The 23,955-nt window shown below is 39.2% G+C and overlaps 1 protein-coding gene across 1 annotated transcript in view; it reads right to left on the reverse strand.

The window, feature by feature from the left end:
- Positions 1-2,051: 2,051 nt before the first annotated feature.
- The window catches only part of LOC135256590 (BMP/retinoic acid-inducible neural-specific protein 3-like), a 28,509-nt gene continuing 6,605 nt past the window's right edge, over positions 2,052-23,955 (reverse strand). The window contains exons 4-8 of the mRNA XM_064338515.1: positions 18,678-18,865; positions 14,520-14,625; positions 11,033-11,269; positions 9,632-9,854; positions 2,052-4,901 (exon numbers count right to left, since the gene is read on the reverse strand). Of these exons, the coding sequence (XP_064194585.1) occupies positions 3,785-4,901; positions 9,632-9,854; positions 11,033-11,269; positions 14,520-14,625; positions 18,678-18,865 (1,871 nt within the window). The 3' untranslated portion in view covers positions 2,052-3,784. The remainder of the gene's footprint in view (positions 4,902-9,631; positions 9,855-11,032; positions 11,270-14,519; positions 14,626-18,677; positions 18,866-23,955) is intronic.

Raw genomic sequence — 23,955 nt, forward strand, 5'->3', positions numbered from 1 at the left:
GAACAAACCTTTAGGAACATATGCAAGCTGCTTTATGAACTTCTCAAGGTTGTATGTAATCAGACATTGCCAAATAAGTAACCAGCATCAATTCCAATATTCTATATGGAAATTGTAGCAAACCATTTACTGTTACCTTTCTTCACATGTCTCTTACTATATCCATGGTTATGTTATTGAAGATTTTTATGCCTATATATACCTTAGAGTTTGCCAAAAACAGAGCAAAGTAATGAACTTTTTAGCTCATAACATAAAAAATACATCCCTAGTTTGAACTTAAATCACTTATTTGAGCATTCATAATGCATTCCGATAGTTTAATCATTTGAACCCTCAAATGAATAAATCCCTCATCTGAACTCTCAATTTAATAGTTCAATTAAACAAACCTAAGTACCCTCAAGGTTATTACACATAATTACCTAGAAGGTCCGCTGATGAATAGGGTACAAGGCCATTAAGTCAGAAATAAAAAGCCGTGTTTGTTTGGTAATTAATGATGAGGCAGCTGGGAGGAACGCAGCGGAGCATTTAGATATCTGACCTGGAGTTTCGTTAAGATTCACGCGGCAGTATTTTTGGGCTACTTGGAGGGCATACAGAGTTAGTATCTGGCTGCCATTTTAAAGCAGCCTTACAGTAACCTCCTGGTAAATATGACTTCAGGGCAATTCACACTTCTGCGGCTGCTGCTTCCCTCACACCTGACAGAAACCATCAGGGTACCCCGGCGATGGCTGCTGAACTGCAAACGTAGGTCATGTGCACTTTTAGTATTGTAAATGTATGAAAGACCATTCTGCAAATAGAGCACCTCAGAGGGGGAGGGGGGTCATAGTAGTTGTCAATATTGCCTCCCTCTCTTGGGCTCTACCCAGTGACTGGGCCCTTAAAAGCTTTCCCATTTTCCCTCCTTCTCCGCAGGCTTGTATATAATGTATGTGAGTGTCTATTCTACCTGCATAATAGGGGAGTAACTTTTTTCTGCATCTGTTCAACCAACAAAATGATCTATATTCTGTATTTGTGATACAGAAAAAGTGAAGAATGTGCATAAACAAAAATAGTTAGGGAGAAGTGCTGAGCCCAAAAAATTACAAGTCAAGGTACCTGACTCTTTTTTTGAGTTTCAACTTTATCTCTATCTGTATTTGGATAGAAAACCAGAAGTAGGTCTGACTTAAACCAGAATTTGTGTGGATTGGGAGAACATTTATGAATTCTAGCCTAATGCCCACTGACATTGCGATTGCTATGCTTTCAAAGCACCAACCTTATGATTTAACACTGACATATAATTAACCACAAAGTAACAGTATAATATTGCAATGTTTAATCGATTATTTCTATTTAAAGCTGTATTTTACAAACAACACTAACCTAGATGTCCTAAATAATTACCACATATATACTACAATGTTATTGTAGTCTCTGAACAACAATAGTTCTAACCACACCAGAAACTGAAGGTGCTATAGGAGGATTTCTACCATCATCACATATTTTGTCTTCTGAGTTCAATGTTAACAGCCAGAAAGACAATTCTGGGCTGTTGCTAGCTAGAAGGTCACTGTGGACTAGTAGGTAGCTGAGCAGGCTAGCTACTGCTAATAATCACTCTCATATGTGTTCCAACCAACAAATTGCATTCATGCTGCATGTGGATGGTTCAAGACAAGAGTATAGATAAGCAATAGCATACAGCAAAACGCTATTGACTTTAGAGTTACCAACCTCTGCCACTTTTAATCAGACATGTCAGTGGATGCACACGTGATTAATTCCATCTGGTAATCTTTGTTTAAAACGAACTATTTTATTTATCTGGAGAGGACCACCTTCCCCTTTTTTGTTATAGCATTACTTGTACCCCATAAGTTCGGTTGATGTATAAACCATGCAAAATACACTTTCCTGTCTCCACACAAGTGATCATTCTTTTTTATTATATCAGCCTCAGTTTAGAATATATGTTGTTTCAGTTTATTTAGTTTCAGTATAGAGTGCACTGAATTTTAATGATGATGATGGAGATGATGACAATGACCTTGGTAATGATAATAATGTATTGTAGAGCTATCCAAAGTAACAAACAATTAAGAGATGAACAAACAATGGAATATGATTTTATCTAAGTTTGCGAAAGTTTATTTTTTTGTCTATATTTAATGTTTTCAGGCACACTGCTCCTTTTACACATAGGAACTGAATATATTCATGATAACTATTCCCCCCAAGGACACATTTTGCATTTGGTTGGGCCTTCTTTTTCATACATTTCATTTTGTAACAAAATGAATAGTGACACAATGTTATAACATAATATAGACTATAATAGATCAGTCTAAATTAACTACAATATATATTTACAGTGCTAGTGCTTGTAAATTAGTAAACAAACAAAAAAAAACTTTTTCTGTTGCAGCATGTTGCCATTTTTAAAAGTCGTTGCATGTTTTGCACAATCCTTTGATGTACCACAAAAGCTATATATTTTTAAACGAAAGAAAAACAATATAAAAATAAGACCTGGAAATGGTTAAAATATTTCAATGCTCTCAGTGGTAAACATAGAGACCAAGTACCTGGACAATTTAAATACGATGACTGTGATTTTCCAATATTTTACGACTTTTCTATCATGTATTACATTTTATTATGTAATTTAATTTAGTATGGATAACTTTCTTTACTTTACACAAATAATCTGTATTAAAAGGGCTACAGTAAATATATAACATACATAAACATTATCTGCCGAAAACTACAAGATTTTCCCTTTTTACAGCACAATTACTCTTTAAATTATCTGTTTACAAATATTTGTAAAAAAATAACAATAACAAACAACAACCAAAAAAAAAAAAAAACATAAAAAAACAAGTACTGGTAATATAGATATTTGTAAATACGAAAATCCATTTAGTAAAAACATAAACAGTAGGGGGTAGAATTACCCCCAGAGACATGTATGGTTTTTGTTTACCCACAACTAGCAAAACTACAGCAGAACCTGTTGTACTTACAAGATGGGGAGACAAGAAGCAGCATGCTACCGAGTGAGGCTGTAACAAAAAGGTAATCTTTCAGAAATACTGCATTCCAAAATCTCCATCTAGACCAATTATTTCATGTTACATGTGTGGATTACACAAGCCACTGAAATAGAATGGGATGGTGGTGAACCTCCAGATGACATCCAGCCTTGTAGAACGTCTCATGCCCATAAATGATGAATTCCAATTTCTAACGATTCCACCCTTCTTAGTGTCTTGGGGATGCAAAACCAGTGGGCCCTCTTTGGTACTTCAACACTCTTGAAATTAATATGAGATTAGTACATTAATAGTCCACAAAATCTACTGAAACCTTTCCACTGAAACACAGAGAGAACACACCTATGGCACAGGCTCTCACAAATCTCTAAAGTATAGTCAGGCTTGTTAAATGTGTAATCACTTAAAAAGCACCAAGAGGTTTTTCTAAAAGAAGAGAAACTCCAAGGAAAGACCTTGATTGCCCTTACTAAGCATTTCACCGACCAGCCTGTGAGGACAGTGCTTTAGTGTGTAATGAGCAGTTCCTATTCAGCTCAACTCATCCTCGTGCTTTCTTTCAATACTACCGACTTTTTTCCTCCAGAAAAAAAAGATAAATTATAGAATTTTTTTTTTACATTTATACAATCTTCAATGACCATTTTATGACCTTAATATCACAGAAAACGGATCATTTTTTGTCAAAATGAGTCATTCTTGTTTCGGTCGTCCATGCCCACAGATTAACTACAGAGTTTGGTTGTTTCATACTCTACAGAGTTTGGTTGTTTGGCACTGAAAGCCTGCAAGGCGGCTAGTATGCGCACCACCTCGGTGGCGGACAGCTTGAGCCGGTGTCGAAGCAGGCAGGAGAAGAAGTCAAGGGGCTGGGGTCCGGGCGGGGACAGACGATTTACGCGGTCCCGGATCTCCACCAGTTGCAGCAGGGCCGAGTCCTGTGATCCCTGAGTATATGGGTAGTCCAGCTGCAGAATCAAGTCCTGGATTGCTTCCGGGTCGAAGTGCATGCTGTAGCCAAACAACTGCATACTGTTGATCTTCATGTAGCCCAGGTTCTGGGCAGGCTCGGCCAACTCCAGCGGCTCCAAGTAGATGGTGCCATTGCCATTTGCCGAGGTAGTCTTGATCCGGCTCCGCAAGTAGAAGTGGACCGTTTCAAAAAAGCTCTTCCATTTGTTACCTAGTGTCAGTGTCCAATTGTAACAGTCCAAGGGAATGTCCAGCTTAGTCCTCTCCCAATCGGGGTAACTGTTCTGACTGATGGGCATGACCCAGCTTTCCGAGTGGCTGCCACCGAAGGGGTTGATGTAGACAGATAGTACAGGCTCCAAAGTGCTGTTCTTGGTAAGACAAATCTGCAGGGACATCCCCAGCAACATGTGGACGTGGTTGGACTTGTACTTGTTGCTCTTCAGTGTGAGAAGCATCCTCTTCCTCCAGGAGGGGTCGAACCAGGTGTTAAGCCGCATGTCATTGCTGATGAAGATGGCATGCACCACAATTCGGCTGTCGCGGTTCTGGAGTAGGTATCGCATCTCCAGATCCTGCAGGTCCGTCTCGAAGCCAATGTAGTGGTCGGTGGAGTCAGGGACTGCATGGCGGCAGATGCCCTGGCTTAGCATGTAGCCAGGGTTGCAGTCAGCGCACCGCGAACGGTTCTCTGGGGAGCAGGAGGCGCAGTGGTGTCCGTCCCCAACTGTGCATGGAATGGCCCCCTGGCAGCTGAGGTGCTCATAAGGGCAGAAACAGCTCCGTGTCTCCTCTGTATAGACTCCAATATGATTATTCTCACTGCAGTACAGTATTGACAAGATGTAATTCAGCCAGTAGTTTAAAGACCTATGGAAAAAAAGAAGAAAAAAAAACCACACAAAAAGTAAAGCAGATATTTAACCCCAAAAACAACGCGCATTAAACTTATTTTTGCAATGAAATTCCATTTTATAGAACCCAATACTGTCACTGTGCTACATTATTGAAGGGATATAATTCAGTCGAAAAACATATTGAATAAACCATAATGTGTATCTACCTCAAGTAATTAACAAAACCTGTGCACTCTGCATTCTTGGATTCTTGGATACAGAATTGCGAGTGTTCTGTATTTTATATTCTGCGAGCCTTGACCACATGGGAGCAATTAAAGTCAAAGCAGAGGAAGCCGGCTCCTCGCTGTCGATATCTTCATGATATTATATGCAATTATACCACCTTCTGAGGCATGATGAATGGTTTGGTGCTCTTTTTACCCCCATCAAAACCTGGAATTTTGCACCTTTCCCAGGAAATGCTTTATATGTATTCCCTGTCAACCAAAACCGCCTCAGGATTCCTTCAGTAACAAATAGATCAGGTTTAGGTTCTTCTGCATTCAGTTAAGATCAGATTTTTTTCATGGACAGGGCGAAGCTTATGGCCCCCTAGGGGCTAAAAAGTGTCATAACATATCTTACTATTGATTAAAATAAGAAAAAAGAACAAAGAAAAAAAGAAAGAACTGCAACCAGATACTTTAATATTTCCAATAATAGATCTTAACATATTCACAAATTTTCCATCAGATAAAAAAAAAAAACTGTTCTAGGCAGCTCGAAACATCAATTATATCATTCAAAACATGTCCCATTTTCTGGTACCAACCATCAAACATATGTTTACCACCCATGAGAGATGTCAATCAGGTGTGCAGGTATCTTTTCTCCTGCAACTAGGATGGAACTTAAGCTCAGCGAGAGAACCGCTCAGCTGCCTCCTAACATAAGCGATGCCAGCGGAATATGTAAATATTCATAGAGAGAGTCCCCTGGAGCCCTGGAAGAGAGCGGACGGGTGGTAATGGATGAGTTCTCCGCTGCCTGTCAGCGTTTCTCACACAGATGGAGAAAGGTGGAAGTGTAGCTTTGGGATGCATCCATTTTGCTCAGAAAAAAACCCATAATTTCATAAATTATGGGTCTGAAGCAATAAAAAAATCCAGATGGGATTTAATACGAAAGCCATAGGAAACAAAAAAAGGACTGCAGTTGAAGCGTAATGAAACCTGGGAAGAGAAACTGACTCAGTTTCAGAGTGCACAGCATTCTTTAGCAGCATTCTGGAGGTCTATATAGATCATTCGAGGGTCTGGGCACCGTAAGAAGTCCTTCAGTGGTTTCTTCTTTGCTACATATATTTAATATGTGCAATATCCTCAGAGTAATTTTCATTTTAATTTCATTTAATTTTAATTTTTTTTTACATCGCATCTACTCCAAAAATATCAAAATGGAAGCAATTCAGTGAACTTTCACAGCCATGTATTTTATTTAATGAGAACAGGGTGATAAACTGAGTTTAATAAACTGAATGAAAATGCTCCCACCATGCACCTGGATTATGCTACACTTAACTCTTTAGATGTTCAATTCAATAACTTAATGGACTTTTACTTTGTCTTGTCCATGGCAATATGCGCGACAAAAATAGCTCGCTCTGTTGCATGCCAGTGAATAAAATTGAACTCACCTGTATTAATGAGGCATGACCAAAATTCACTCTCTAAGATCATGAGTGCACATATCAAATCTAGAACTTGTGATCTAACATAGTGTGGTACTGGTTGTTGACAGTATATTGAGCTAGTTTTCTTGAAATGAAAAACATTAAGTTATGTTTGTCTGGTGGAATGCAAGGGAGAACAACCTCACAGAAGAAAACAAACACTGAATGTGTTTCTGTCATGGGGAGGGGGAAATAGCTTATTGTAGCAGTGGCTAACTAAACTAGCTAGCCACCAAAGTACTGACTCTCTTGTTGTTCTGTGACATCACAACTACTACTACTACTAATAATAATAATATGTAAACATCAACAGTCTGATATCTCTCTGCAGCCCTTTGCCGAAGTATAAATGCAAAACGTTGTGCGACACTTTCATTTTTTCGCAGGATACTTGTCAAAATGGTGGTACAACGAAGTATAAATCAGGCTTAACCCTCCTCCTTGTAACTGCAAGTTTAGTGTGTTTAGGGGGCCCATGATGTTGAACAGAAAGGTAATCTGTCCCATGAAATCTGGATTTTGCATGTGTGCAAGTAGCCCTTTTGATTAGTTTGATTGCTGGCTCGACAGGAATTCAGTCACCTCTTTTCACAGTGTAAAGACACGTTCAAGAACACGTCCTCTGCTCAGCCGGTGGTCATCATTGTGGGGTAAGAGGTCTAAGGATGCGGCCTTCTGCACCTGAAGCAGCAGTTGGTGCTGCAGACTTGACGTTGAGTGAATATGATTCACAGTTTTTATGACAGGGTCAATTGCTTCTGACTGCAGTACGATGCGGTGCAGTGTGTTCACTGAGGGAAGTTCTTCAGATAAGCGAGATACAAAGCCCCTTTCTTTTCCAATCATGGATGAGGAGCCATCGGTAATGAGAAGGTTGATCTTCCCTAGATCCAAACCCTTCTCCTCAAAAAACCCTTAAGTACAGTGAAAACTACTTCACCTGTAGTACTAGTTGTCAGTGGTAAAAGGCATAAGACTCCACTTCAAAAACGTCACCACTGAAGTACCTGACAAACAACGAGAGCTGTGCAGCATCTGCTGCCTCAGTATATTCCTCGACGGCCAGTGACATGTACTCGTAGATCGGCAAGTAATGTTGAAAAACAGTCCTCAAACAGTACCTCTACCCTTTGCATTTCCAATGTGTCAGAGAGGAATACTTCACATGGTTCACTATCTCTGCTTTGTTTTTGTCTTCTGCAAAAAGTCCTTCCACCATCTCAAGAGTACACTCCTTCGGAACTTCAGCGTCCGCGAATGGCTTCTCTTCTTGGCTAAAGAAAAAAAATCAATTGTAGGGAAGCTGTAGTAGCCTTTTCCTGAGCTGAAGTGGCGGTTGTAAGAATAGTGGCTGAAGCAGAAGAAGGAGACTTCAGAGTTTAGATTTGATCATGTCAGGCTGTACTACTATGTGGGCAAACTGCATTAAAGCTAGCGACATGTTTCGCCTCAAAATCGCACCTCACATTTCAAACGGTTTTTTAACATATTTAAGATAAAGGTCTCAAATAGATGTGGTATGGTAAAATAAAATGAAAATTGTCAGTCCATTTGTGGTAGAACAGTATTTTCATTTCTATTATATCTGATTTTCATTTTAAATTTTATGACATTTTTCTCTGCTCATTTTGGGTCTGCATTCTGACCAAATCAGATATGATTTAGAACTGAGAATGTTGTGATAATTAGACTGATCAGTCCAGCAGGGTCTATGCATAAAACGTGCTGCAATTTCTACATGGTGAAAGAAAAATGTAAATTTAATAAATGCTGAGAATCTGCAATTTAACCACATGGGAAATGTTTGATAACAAATCTATAATTGTGATGTACAGAACCAAATCATGGAAAAACATGTCTTTGTTCCAAACATTTCAGAGCTCACTTTATCTCATAAAAAAATTGGACTCATGAGCAAATGAATGATCCTTTGGGTCTAGGTCTAAGTAATTTATCCTTTTCTTCTGAAATAAGTTTGCTTACGAGTTAGCTTTGTAAACAACCAATATCAGAGCGCTAACGTAAAGCAATTTGCATGATTAACATTATTTTATACTTAAATTATTAGCCATTATTTTACACTTAAATTATGATTTTATTGTTAGTTTAACTGAGTATTTTACAACTGCAATGCTTCTGACAAAGCATGTTCATCAGTCTGTGTTGTTGTGTAATGAAATAAATGTGGCATCAATTTCGCTTGGCTTTCAGTAATTTTCTTTGTTGTGTTCAGTGTTTGAAGGAAAGAGTCATTGTTACATGCACCTTGGAGAAACAATTCCAAAAATGTCTATGAAACTGAAAGCTTTTGTCTTGGCCTTTTATTTACAGGTGATTCTCGAGCATCAACCCGGAGTGGGACTCAAAATAAAAGAACAGGGAGGGCTTCAACGAGGCAGTTTGCATTTTCATGAGAAAACTGGTTGATTTTAAATTGTCAGTGTTGACAGTGTTAAATGAAAAATATATATTTTTTCATAAAGCATTTTTGTGGCAGCACTATGATACACATATACAGTTTGCTTCTGCAGATAAAAGCTTACTTATTGCTGATCAAGGCTAGTCATAGTTGTAGTTTGTAGTTGTAGTTGTTTTGTTTGGCAAGGTTGCCCTAAATTCATTTCTTTCAAATTTGTAAAAGAATTAGCTACCATATATATAAAAAGGGCGGTTGGTTCGCTAGGCGATTCACTGGAAGTTTATGTTTGACTAATCAGCGATGTACTGCTAGCTCCACCCCACAGTTTCTGGCACCTTTTTGGTTGGTACCTCTCTGGAGGAGTAGCACCATTTAGTTTTGGGTTACATGGTATACATGGTATTCTACTGCTGGTGATGGTAACAGTTCCAGAAACTGGTAAAGTATTGTACAGTACAGCGATGGTAAAGGGCCATTTGAGAAACTGTAAAACTTTCTGAATGCCTTGACCCCCTGAGGTATACATCACTTAGTCTTTAGTTTGAGAAATTTATGGAACCTCCCTCTTTCACCTCCAGGTTAATTAAACCATTAAAAAAATATTCCTCACCTCTCCTTCTGTACAACTATTTTGGGTTGCGTGTTGCACCTCTTGCTGAGGGTGAAGAGCTTGTTAACAATTCTGCGGGCTTTGGCAGCCAGCAAGCTGGTGCTGGTCTCAAGCTGTCGGTATCTCCGCTGGACCCCAGGGTCCGTCTTCCAGAAGTACTGCACAGCAGACGTGTTCAAAGCATAGAATGTTGGCAGCCTGCCCACAAAGACCTGGAACTCCTCTGATTAAGAAAAGAAGTGTGAAGAGTTAATGATACTTATGGATGAAAAAACAATGGATACTTTAGGAGGGTACTCATATTGAATTATATTTGCACAAAAAATATATAATTTCATTTTTTCATCCTTTCATGATCCTGTCGAGCTGCAAATTTTATTTTTCATGCAAATTCATTTTTGAAGAGGATGGGTAGGGGGTGTTTTAGAATGGTTTGTCCACGCACTTTTTTAAAACATGCACTGTATATGCAAAACAATGCAAACATTCAAATAATTGGCATGCATCAATAAGTAGTGTAGCTGAATTATTCATACTAGTGTCATTTGTGATGAGCTGTATCATGAGTGCTTATAAATTATTTTTAACTGGGGTTGCACCACATTTGTGTCTTCATCTCAAAGGCCCCTACAGAGACATTCTCTCTTATTCTTCATTAGAAATGTGGAGAGAAAAGACTTGTATGTTAACCATTTTTTCAGCTCTGCCACAGACACCATATGAAAGGTGCATTGCAACTAAAAGAAATGCATTCCTCTGATGCATTCACCTTAGAGCCAGCAACTATTTTACACTATCAGACAGCACAGTATTCCATGAGGGTAAGAATCTAATATCCCACACTGGTAGCCTGTTGATGCCTGGCCTATCCCTTACAAAAAATCACACATGAAATTTTTACATGAACTACAATTTTCTCATGTGAAAACAAAACATGTGACTTGAAACTGCATAGGTTCCTTTTCCCTCTCTTATCGTATAAGTGGGATTATTTTTATTGTTCACATGTGTACTATTCACATAATGAGTGTTCACATGTGGTTTTTGGATGTGTGGTTTTTGAACACATGGTTTTTCATTAGGGATCCCTGGGAGTAAGTAGTGCATTCCTAACCTGAGGCATCTTGGCAAACTTAAGCACACCCTACCCATGATGGATAAAGCCAATTGTGTCCTCCTGCTGTGAACCCCTAGTCACACACAGTTTATAACACAGTCCAGGTTCAAACAGGTAATGTCTGTGCTATAGGGTCCAGCCTAAAATCTACAACTAAGAAACTACTGACTAAGAAACTTCATTCAGGAACCTGTTATGGAGAGTTCATGAACGAGGAGTAGCACCAATGCCTGATAAAACACCACCCCACACACATTCATGGGACTTTCAACATCAAGTTTCACCTGATTCCTCAAACTCCTGGTTGACAAGCATCCAGGCTTCTTTGATGTGTAGAAGGTTGTTCTCCATGGCACGGAGGTCCACATCTGGGCAGTTACACTGAGGGAACCCAGAATCACACTGGCACCAGCAGTCATTGTTCCTGCACACAAAGTCCCCCTCGGAGTTACAGCCGATGTAGCTGAGGGCTGCTTGCACAAAACGACTCCTCAGGTAGTCTGGAAGAATTACCTGTAGTCCTGAGGAAAAAGGTGGATGACAGGAAATTAAATACAACTTTAGTAAAACATATAATTACTTTATAACAAGATATTGGTTCTTGTGGTAACTGCACATGTCCATATTCAAATGGTCAAGAATGGAAACAATTATGTAACGTCACTGTGATGTAAGATCTCATCTGAATGCCAGTTCTGTACTGTTGTTCACAGTCAACTACCTGTCCACATAAACAAGATATTCACTGTGAGGTGTCTGGAACCAAGAAAATTGCATGGTTTCTCAATCTGAAATCATTTTTTTTAATGTGCAGATATCATTGTACCTCTGCTGCTTTAATGTCAATTAATCATTGGCTTTGGTATTATTCCTTCAGATTATAAAAATGTATACAGCCTGTTATTGTCTGCAGGGTGGATGTGTTTGCAGTGTTCAAGGTATCTCGACTCAGGTCATAGTGGGTGATGAGGAGCTTTTATATTCCCAATATTTGAGGTGGTCAGTTTTTAATTCAAATAATTTTTAATAAAAGTAGCAGTGTCTGTAAAAATAATATATTTTCACTGACTTTACAACATAAATCACACTATTTCAACTCCCTGAGAAAGAAATCATCAAATGGCGCCGATTAAGCAGCCATGTGATAAAGGCTAGGTGCTTTTTATGGAAAACATTGGCTAAAGTTACAGAGCAGTCACGGCAAAGTTGTTAAAAATCATGGAAAACTGAAAAAAGAGGCAGAAATCACAGACTGTTTAAAAAAATAATTTATTAAATTAATTTAGATCTGAAGTGTAACATGTGCAATTGTAGTGACAGTAACACGTTTTGTACTTTTAAAATCTGCGGGCAGTTGGTTCTAGTAAAAAAAAAGTGACAGTAAATAAATGAATGGGCTGATGCATTTAATTGCTTTTGTCCATCACAAAAAGAGCACGCTTTTTGCCTTTCACAGAACATTATTAGAAACAGATCATCAAATTACATTACTAAAATGAATGAAAAACAGGGTTACTATGTTTGTTTTTATTTCTTTAAAGTTTGAGTTGACGTTTGAGTCTGCATTGTAGTTACATTGCGAGGTTTGAGGCTGCTTTGAGTTATCATCCGAAACTGATGGAAAATCACGTAAAGCACTTAAAATGGGGAAAGACACCAACTCGAAAAAAGCACGAAACCGCTGACACATGCAACAGTTTTGTTTTTTTTAACAAATAACCAGCCGTAGCGAGAGATCCTCCCACACAACATTCCGATTCCACCCCGCTAATAGCCAGGCCTTGCATCTTTACCTCACCTTGCATCTGGATCATTTCTATGGACAATTGCCAATTGCCACCGCAACTGGAATATCACAGTCCGCAATTTGTCCTGCACTGACCGTAGTGCTGGATATGCTCTCATGTTGCACCAGAACATGCATCAATATCCCCACATCCACTGAATATATTCAATGGACTGAACAAGAGTATTTTTCGAACTGCGCATTTTAATCTCTGCTTCATTGCATATGCAGTCCCATTCGCTGATTGCGTAATTAGCTGTAGCCTTAGTAAATAAGACCTTAATTTCATGCAGACGCACCAACATACCCTCGTCAGTCCGCATTTTGCACTGCGAGTTTTATGTACAGTATGTAAATCGGTCCCGATGAATTTACTTAAGTGGGTGGAAAAACTGTTTTAAAATATTAAAAAAATTAATGCAGAAACCTCAAACTTGCAGGTCACTTAGAGGACAACACAGCGCATATATGAACACATTTTCATATCCATACTGATATCGTTGGGTGAGACATTGGGTTTTACAATTACACTTGTGTAATTGTGTTACAGATCTCACCCCACAGTTGATGTGAAAATATGCAGGACAACAACATAAAGTGACCTTTTTTGAGCCAGCTGTAAGGATTTTAGTTGGAGTTTATGGAATGAATGGTATTTAAGGTGGTGCTGTTTGGTTGGTCAGTGTGGATTCATAATCAGAGAAATATTAATCTTGAAGCTGTATCATGATGCCTATACTGTTATAAATGTATTCTCTAGGAAATGAAAGAAACAGCTTTTAATCTGTACCTGAACTTTATAAATTCTTTGCTTTTAGTTGTGTAATTTGTGTACATTCAAAATAAAGCTGCAATGTCTGACATCCATTTCATTGATTACTGATTAGTAGAACAAGCACTGGCAACTTGTTATATACAAATAAGCATGATACTATATTCACCTGGTGACAGAAGGCATAGCCATTTTTGGCTATGCTTTCTGTCAGAAACAGTGGCTAAATTAATCTGTAGAGGATTTAACGTAAAATACAAACATTACCGGGAGGCCGAAGTCTGTTGAAACTGTCAACCTGCTTGTTTAGCTGACATTACCGTCTGGTACATGTATGCTATTTGCTTTTGACATACAACTCATGGAACCCATGAAGCCTTATAAATGAGGGAAAACAGTCTCCTCTTAGCGTTTTTCTGTCGCTGTCAGATTTGTGTGTTATCAAATTAGCACCCCTAATCATTTTCATAAGTTGGTGTCTATGACACAGGTGGAAAAATGGGCAGGTGGGAGGGTGCAGGTGCTCCCGGATTTCTGGGGAACAATCTTGATCCACCATAAAATGAGAAGGAGATGGAGTAGGCAGTCGAGGGAGTTGGGATTTTAGGGGGTTGTACGCAGCGCACTGCTTGAGGGGGTCACATGGATCTTTTTGTGTTACAAGGACAAACAAATTCTCCCAGACAGACTTTCCATTTAGATAGTATGTTTAATGGACGCTAAATATCCTAGAGCAATACACTTCATTGTTTTTGCTCAATGGTGCACCCCAAGAGTCCACTTCTAGATGTGGTCAAGTGAAGGACATTAAAGTACTGACTGCCCTGTCTTCTTTATAACTAAAATGGTAAACAGCAGTCCACATCAAAGGCCACTTGTCAGGGTCTAAGAAACAATAAACCCCAGGGTTTAGTTGCCCATACAAGCCATTTACAAGTTGTCAGTTAAAGGCTAATTACTTGACCCTGGGGTTTATTTAAATATATATGATGTATCGAGACAGGAATTGTGAAATTAATTTTCAGGACCGTTTTAAAAGTCAAGTTCAAAATACTGATCATCTTTCAGGGTACAGCCTTTTGTAGCCTTTAAACAGGGATTTCTGGAATATGCTTTATGCTCTTTTTTAGCTTCCCGGTGCAAAATGACAGAAGGAGAAAATTGGATTAATGTCTTTAGAGATTGTGGCTGGGTTAATTTAAACATGGTCTACCTTGTAATTGAATCTTGTTTTCAGGACTCTGAACTAGAACAGAGCTGACAGAGTCGAGGTTGTCATAGTTACTGCATCCGAGCGGGCCTGTCCTTGTTTCGGTCACCTAAAGGAGAGTGGGGGAGAGAGAGAAGGGAGAACTGTTTCATTCCACTGCAGAGAATATACCACCCAAGTCAATAAATATGAAGGGCTACTTCCCCAATGTCATACTTGTTAGACATTAAAACCAGTTAAGCAAAGCAGGAATAAATGATCGTTGAACTGAAAGAGAAAATTAGTATTTCATAACAAAAATGACCAGTTTGTTCACATACTCACGGAAACACTTAAATTGTAGTCTGTGGCCATATCTTAATAAACTATTAATTTGAACAAAATTTTAAATGTATTTCATATAATGCCATTTTTGCACCTCCACATAACTATGAGCTTGTCATATGACCATAGCTGCATCTGTTACGAAGCAGTCCAATTTTGTAAGAGACTTTATGAAGAGAATGACCGCCTGATTGATAGTATAATTTTCTGCTCTAATATCATTCTGCTCGAGGAAGCTCTGAGGTCAAGGATAGGCGTTTCACAGACTGCGAGGTGATGTGGGACTCAGAAGCAATAATGGTCGAGCTCCGCTCATGCATATTTCAAGAAATGACACTACAGCAGTGACTGATACGGCTTAAGTGAGAGTGGGGTGTAAAGTATCAATAGAGGCTAAAATGATGTCAAAAAAGCCTTTGGACTTCAATACATAATGGAACGTGAAACAGCACAGTGATGCAGACGCGAATCTTTGTTTCTGTTTTAGAATTCCATTAGTCTTTGCAATCACAGCTTTACCATTCTTCATAAAATCCTGATATAAAGTTACTGTAAATCAAGGTCCCTCTGGCATATGGTAAGTCAAACTGCTAGGTTGAAGGCAAATACATCTCTCCTCATCACTTAAAAATGGTCTCCGGTGCTGGAGTGGATTTTCTTGACATATTCCTAATGGCATAATAAAAGTAACCATATTGCCATTGCCGATTAATGACGACCTTCGATTTTTTAAGGAGGAAAACTGAAACTTGTCCCTTGGTGTACATGCGAGGTTCACAAAAGGTGGCATAAGAAATTACAGAGAAGTTTTAAAATGAATATATATATATATATATACTGAATAAAAAATAACATTAAAAAATAAAATATAGTAAGTCCTTTTTCTCACATACAATAGAGCCACCAGCCAAGTAAGAAAGCCAACAGTTTGCAAAGTTCATTTAAAATTACATGAGCCACCACATTTCATTATCTAAAATGGAATCTGTTTCGTTTTTTCATAGAATATTAAGGCTGAAGTAACTTCCCGATGAGACACTTGGCCAGAAAGAGGAAAATCACTACTTCAGCAGTCACGCTGTAGGCATTTACATTCTTTTTATTGGTGCTTCCATGCAATTAATTAAAATCCGAGAGGCCTCTACAGGGATCGGCAGATTAATTCCTAGCAGAAACAGATGTCCAACTTAAAGGGGAAATTCCCAAAATGCAAATATGAATATCAGTTTTTTTTTTCCTTTGCATGAGAAATGAGGCCAAATCTGCAACAAAAGCCTGGTGGAGCATAAGCACACAACCCATGATGAAAAAAAAACTTTGAGCTAGTCAATATTAATTCCACCCATTGAGGGATAGATTATAATTATAGAGGTAGAAACGTTTGCTTGGTAATACTCGCTCCGATAATGTAGTCTTGCTGATTGCACTGGGATCCTGCTGTTGCATTTAATTACACAAACACTTGCAATTTTCCAAAAGAATAATTAGTGAGTGCTTATTGGCATTGTTTTAGTATATAAGTAGTATGTAAGTAATGTTGCATCTGTTCAGTCCCTTCAGAACGGAGGATAAAAAGAGTGCCTGGCCTCTGTCTCTGGTGTAAAGTGGACTGTGTAGTGTGGTCTGGGCCCTGGGATTTAGAAATTTACGAGCAAGGTCCTCCCCAGGTCAACGTCTTCAATTCATCTGGCCGGTTTTCACCACCTTACCAAGAGCATTTTGTAGCCTGCCACACTCCAAATTTTATGAACCTGTCAAGGCGCATATATAAGGCAGATCACTTAACTTAATGAGGACAGCAGACACAGCTCAGAGCATTTCGTTTGACATTCGATGTCTGCGGATGGGTCGTGGCTTTTCATGACCCTCTCAACTTTGATGTGAAAAAACTTTTGAGAGCTCTGTGCACGTGAAACATCCACACTTTCAAAGTGTACTTATGCTGCTACTTGAGCATTAGCATGCATCTTTTTCAAGTTAATCTCCATTCTTAAACTGCCTCATTAAAATCTCCGTACATTTGTTTTTCCTTTCTTCTTTGAGTTTAACTAATAACCCCATTAATGACTTCTGAGGCTTTCGTTTTGACCCCCAAGAAACAAATACCGAGACCCAGAGTGAAAAACCGTTGTTAACATCTCCCGAAAGCTCAAATGAGCTTTTTTTAATGAGCACGTTAGCTTCTTTACTACCAGGCCTCCACTGCTTTATATGAATGTGAAAATCCCTTCTGATTCAGAGACGAGGCTTCTCATCCTGTTTAATTTTCTCGCCATTTGACCAGAAACATCAGGTAGAAGGACACCTTGAACATGTTCTTGATGGCTTGAAGACTAATAAATATAACATTTATATTAAAAGCAGTTCCTCAAAGCCTACTTTTGCCATCTAAAGACTTTGATTTGGTTTTTCAGATGAGACATAAAAAAAGATTTGGGATATTCCCTACATTATGAAAGGTAATAATAACAATAATGTTTACTAAGCCAATACATGGTGAAGAAAAAACAAAACCATGCATACATGATGCACGTACAACAGATTTCTGTTGCTTTAGTTCACATTTTAATCTGGGTTTGTAGGAGAAGCATTTCCCTTTAAACCCCTCTGGTACCAGCAAGGGATTCCATCCTTTTCCTCCATCTGAATGTTTGCAGAATTAAACATGATACAGCCAAATAGCACTGTCAGGTAAACAGCACTGTAGTACCAAATAATACCGCCATCTGGACCTGCCTCGGGCAGGTTTTTTTTCCTTTATAGATTGCAGCTTGACTTATAAGTATAATAAACTTCAATATGAGCGGATGGGGTACCATAATATTGGCTTTGTAAATCATAATTAAAAATCCTGATTTACGGTTCCCAGCTATTTAACATTTCCTGTACACACACTCACCATTACGTGATGTGTTGATGAACCATTTATTATTTGCAGTGCGGAAGATGATCTTCATAATTCTTCAATTCATTACAATTTGACATCTTACTCATATTAGAAACAGCTGACAAATGGGGTTAGCCATCTTAGGAATTATTGATATCATACAGATAATTTATCACCTTGATGTATAACTGTAGTAGCACAGTTCCTGTACTGCCCTTGTGAGAAATACATTTATCAAGAGCTAGTTATCTTAGCATTCAGGTGAGCTGTTCTGTTCTCGTAAGTACCTCATTTTTAAGCATAGGATCCAGTGACCACCTTTTTCATTTTTTATCCGATTAGTCTTGATCAGCAGGAGGTAAAAAAGTGTCTGCGCTTTGAATTAAAGCTTTTTTGATGTACATTAGTCACCATAAAAATTTATGAATTATTCATCACTTTCAAGCAATTCATCTCAATTATCAAACGGATGCTAGCAGATGGTCTTTGTGCCTTACTTCCAGTTATTTCAGTGTATTTGTTTGTCCTGAGATGCTTAAGAAGCACATATTTTACTTAATAAAAAGGAGACTTTAAATACATGCTTCTGTGAAACATTTGCAATTTCTTCCTACTCTCCTACTCCCACATACTAAATATTCATTCCACTTACTTAAACAAGGTGCTAAAGCTATAACCTTAAAAGCCCTATTCCTTCATGGTAGTTCATTTGTTTCTTTTTACACAGGGGAAATATACCCTTTTATTTCTCACTTTTTCATTCATTACTTCCTATGATCATTTAAACATTTCTTTTTGCAGGCTGCCAACTTTAGCACCAGCCTGAACATCCATGGATTATATCACAGTCAAAAACTTAAAGATAAAAGAAAAGGAAAGCAACCAATGCGGTTGAAACCGCATATGCGGTAGGTTCGCTGAGGCGAGCAAGCTAAAGACAGGGGGCCCACCTTGATGGCAGTGGAGGCGATCTGGAGGTGATGCAGCTTGCGGAGCGTGCTCTCTCTGTCGATGAAGTAGGAAGCGGCTAACTGGTGGAGGGTCTCCAGTGTGACTGCCGTGCTGTTCCATTCTGCACCCCCCTCCGCTCTCCTGCTCAGCTTTCTCTTATCCACAAAGATGGTTAGGGACTCCTCACCTGGGGGGGATTCACACACAAACACGCACACACACACACACAAACACACACGCACAAACACACACACACACACACACGCACAAACACAAACACACACACACACACACACACTGGTTTGATCAGTTTAAAAATATTTTAGGCTGTATTTTCAGCTAGGTAGTCACTGTCAATTCACAAGGTTTGTTGTCATGGTGAGCTCATTGTCAATTAGTTCTGCGGATTACTTCATAATTAAGTCATTTCAATTATTTTTAGAATTATGAAGCGTCATTAAGTCTGTAACACTCCATAAACAGACTTAATTTGGTAACTGAAAAAACGCAGGTTTATGTACTTTATGTTTCAACGGCTGACCAATATGTGTTCATTTAGTCACATAGTAACAAAACATGTAGATAAAATGGAATAAAGGCACTTAACATAAGGGCAATCCTCTGACAAATGTTTATTAATAAGTTATAAATCTCACGCCAGGGTAACGAAGATGTCATAAAACCTTCATGAATCATTAAGGAATCTACAAATCACAAAGTGTGACAATCCAATGCAGGGTGGCTCAAAGGCAATATGAGTATTTTAGTATGGTGCATAGTAATGAATTATGAACAATTGTAGTGTGAAGAATATGATGAAACTAGAATAGTAGTTTTCCTGAACAGTAGTTTGATGATTTTCATCTTTAATATTTAATTATTAACAAGTTGTGTATGCTGAAACCATTGCTGGTGAATGCGTTTTATCACTGTTTTAATCAGCTGTTGTGTTACCGGCAGCTCCGTGTCAGAAATGGCTGTTGAATTATAAAGGAGGGATAGGGGATGATCAGACAGGTTACCATTAAGCAGTCCTGGATTTGCTTTTCTTCATTAACAAGTTAATCTCTTTTTTTATCAGACTCACCAGTCGCTGTTTTCATTTCCTATAATTTTGTCTCAACATACCTGGATTTGATCTCTGCTTTGTTAAAAAAAATTAAGCATTGCACCTGGAGATCAGATCTCCACTCAAAACCTTTTTTTGCATGATAACTGCAATAAAAGCACAAAAGCCCAAAAATGATAATAATTAAGCCCATGAAGTTCAAAATGATTATTAGCTTTTTGACCCCCACTGTTTGTTGCTTCGTAGCTTCTGCAGTTGTACAGCAATGTTCCTGTTTCTGTGAACGGAGCTTAATGCAGCTCGGCATGACCTGAATGGCCTCCAAATAAATTAACAAGTTTGTAATTACTAGCAACGTGCCGCCAGGTATGACCCAGTGTTCCATTGTGAGGGCTAATTTTCTCATATAATAAAACATTTTATAGCGGTCTTACATACCTTTTCGTTTATTTACATGCAACGCTGAGAGTATGGCAAGGACTGCCGCTGGACAGAATCTAAAACACATTGGTGTGTGACAAGGACTGACAGCTTCAACAGACACAAAAAATTGGAGTGAAATAGGCCAAAGGAGGTCTTTTTTTCCTTGAAATGGGTAAAAAGACAAAAATCGAGCCGAAGAACACAAAGTGAGTTAAGCTACCTCTTGGAAAAGGCTTGCCATGATGACTCAGATCTTGAAAAGTCTGTGACTGTATCTGTCCAGGGTCCTCTCTACATTTATAAATAAGCTTGACAAATTCAATGAGAAACAATTGGGACGATAACCAATCATCCTTTGCTATGCATGTCTGTGGGTGAGGCTGATTCACTTTTGAAAAAATGTCAGGATGTTCAATAAATATACTGCCTGTTTCTGTGCTTGGTGGCAAGACTCGAAGGCCTCCCTATGTGGGAGGCAGCAGAAGGCTGTCCAGTTATGAGAAGCAGCCCTCACTCCCTGCTTCTCTCCCACACCTCTCAGTATCAGAGTGGCAATGCCACTGCATCTTATTACAGAGTAATCACTGTATGGAAAATATTCTGAAACTCAATGCTATTCTTAATGTGCACTTGTATAGTAGTGTGTACTTTTTAGTGTGCCGTGAGTATTCTGAAGACAACATGTTGGCTGTGTTCCATTTTCTAAAACAATGACTTATAAGTAGGGATGTCTGAATCCGATCCATGGATCGATATCGGCTCCCGATACCACCATATTTTAAGGATCGTTTATCAGCTTGGACACATCTTATCTGAATCCAGTCCTCTGACACTACAACACTTACTATGCATATTCATTCTCACGTGTAGCAAAGCTTCACTCCATACTTTCTGACACTGTCTGTACTCCGTTTACAACAATTGTTTGAATGTGCCATCACTCCCGCGAACGACCACTATCCATTCACCACCATGAATGACGCTGTTGTTTATGAAAAAAGTTATCTGCTATGATGTCTAATGTGTGGAACTTTTACAAAGGGGAATCCAAAAGCAGTCTTACAGCCACTTACAACATTTGCAATGGCAATATTTCAAGGGGCTCCGAATTTTTGCAATTCAACCGAAACAAGGGGCGACATAGCTCAGAAGGTAAGAGTGGTTGTCTGGCAGTCCGAGGGTCGCCGGTTCGATCCCCCGCCCTGGGCGTGTCGAGGTGTCCCTGAGCGAGACACCTAACCCCTAATTGCTCCCAACGAGCTGATTGGTACCTTGCATGGCAGCCTTTCAGCATTGGTGAGTGAGTGTGTGTGTGTGAATGGGTGAATGAGAGGCATTCATTGTAAAGCACTTTGGATAAAAGCGCTATATAAATGCAGTCCATTTACCAAAACATTAGACCTCGGCTAATCAGAAAACACTGTAGGATACTGGATGGGAAAGATGGGAATCGTTTCCACAAGAAAGTGACAAGGCCCAAAAAATTACAGAGAGGATAACTGAATTTATCGTGCTTAAGGGGATTCCAGCGCTAAACAACATTTATCTCATTTAACAGATCAAGGTGTAACTGATTAATTCTCTTTGTGTGGCTGTCCAAAGCAATCTCTGTAGATATCGCCAGCGAAAGCACCACTACCTTGGTAGAGGTGTTCATCATGATGATGTACACCTCTACCCTTACTCATTTTTGAAGAACTACAATAGGCGGGTAATTTGAATTTGGGGAGACATCCCACGTAGGCAAAGGTGTCATTGACTAAACTCACGTCAAAGAGAGATTTGGTGTAGCTGCTGTTCCAACTGTAAACAGTATCAGCTCACAAGCTAGCTAGCGAAGTGGACTTGCTCTTCTGTGCTCTCTGTAGCCTTTTTTTGACGAGGGTCCACTGTCCTCGTAAGCTGCAAGTTATTTCATACGTGTGTGTAAAGAGTGCCAGCCATGGATGCCTGGAAGACTGGCAGGAGTCGCTCGAGGTCCAGTGGGGATTCTGGCCACAGTCAGCACTGGCACGGGTCGGATTCGATCCGAGACCTTGGTGCTCATTCATCCACCACAAGTGCCTCTTTTTCACAGCCTCCCAGTGATTCCTTTTTAAAAAAAAAAGCTCTCTGAATGTAAACACCAACTCTTGTGCATAATGCAGAAATGCCTTCCTTCATGGGGCTTCTATTTGCAAAAGATCACCTTGACACACACAAAGTCAGCTGCACCCAAAGGAGCAACAGAACAGTAAGCATTCAAAATGGGCCTTTCAAATGGGACACAATGGAGCCTTTGAAATGGCATGCAGACAAATGTACGCTATTTTGGAGGTTGATTGTGGGTAGTGGAGTTCAGAGTCATGACTATGCGAATGCCCACTCCAGATTGTGTTGTCTCTCAGGGGCAGCAATAAAGATTACTGTATTACACATGCAGTACGTTCACTGCAAGGCATTCTCTGTGCAGTGGCTGCAGACACAGCCCCTCAGCTTTTGGCACCCTCACACTTTTTTAAAAGAATCAGCAAGGCTTAGACTAGCGGTGATAATTCCCCTCTACTGTGCAGGTCAGCCTTGGCTAAAAGACATCTGAAAAATTGCTGTCTAGTAGTTGAAGTAGGAGCTACCACAAATATATAAAAACTAATATATCATCATCTGTGGTCCCTTTACTTCTGTTATGTTTCTCTCACAACTGCCACTAGTTCCTTGTCAGTCTCCAGAGTATGCCTGGATATTGATCAGTATCACAGCTATCACCACTCTTTTAAGGTAAAGAAAAAAAAAGTTGTGCTGCTCTCGTCGAAAGTGTAATATTATAGGAAATGCTCAATTAATCATTCATATCTTTTCAATCAGCAATTTGACATATGCTAGCAATGTCAATGAGTCCTACGGTTCTAGGTAAATCCTGAAATATCTACTTTGTAATATAACTAAGGTAATTCAAATGCTTTCCACATAGGCCTAAGGCAATCCGTGGCCTTCGGATAATCTTTTATAATGACATCTTCACACCATCAGGCTGTGCTCATAAGCTACCAGAAACTGGAGTCAGTTTTGTTTTAAGTCAGGTGATTAATAAAATTCCAAAATCCAAAAATCCAAACTGTCAGTTGCTGAGGCTGTTTCCTTCAATATGGTGAAGACTAAAGAGAAATATTCTACTGTTTATTGCTTCAGATAACCATTCCTTTTTTGCTAGGAAAATATGTGCTGGATAAACAGTGCAGTTGACTATATTTCTATATTAAACAACTATTATCCTGTTAGCTAGCTGTCTTGCTTGCTCGGGGCATTGTGATGGGTAACCATCTAGTCCAGTGTACTGTAATTACCAGGATACAAGGCCACTGCAATATAAATTGTTACTTTAAATATTCATTTTCATATTGAGTTAACTTATTTTTCTCCTTTAATTTTTCGAGAGACCGGGTGTCAGCAGCTTGTGTTAAAAATGCTTCAGTTAGCAGGATTGACACCGCTACTGTGGGCAAGAACAGACCCGGCCGTCAGAGCAGCAGATAACGAGTCGAGGGGCCTGTCAATAGAGGCACGGTATCTCTGCTGATTAGTCCTGTTAGACAGCTATCCTGCCACCCAAATGAGCAATCCCAGACATGCCACTGCAGTTAATGTTGCCACTGATTTAAGTCAACACTGAGTCCCGAAGGGGGTGGGGGTGGGGGGAGGGGGGGGGGGGAGTGGGACGTATTTCGCTTCTGAAAGACTTAACAGCAGCGCAAGTGTTTTAAAATTAATCACACTTGGAAATTACTCTGATGAATAATGCATTCTGA

Source organism: Anguilla rostrata, chromosome 6 (genome assembly GCF_018555375.3).
Source record: "Anguilla rostrata isolate EN2019 chromosome 6, ASM1855537v3, whole genome shotgun sequence".
Classification (NCBI taxonomy): domain Eukaryota; kingdom Metazoa; phylum Chordata; class Actinopteri; order Anguilliformes; family Anguillidae; genus Anguilla; species Anguilla rostrata.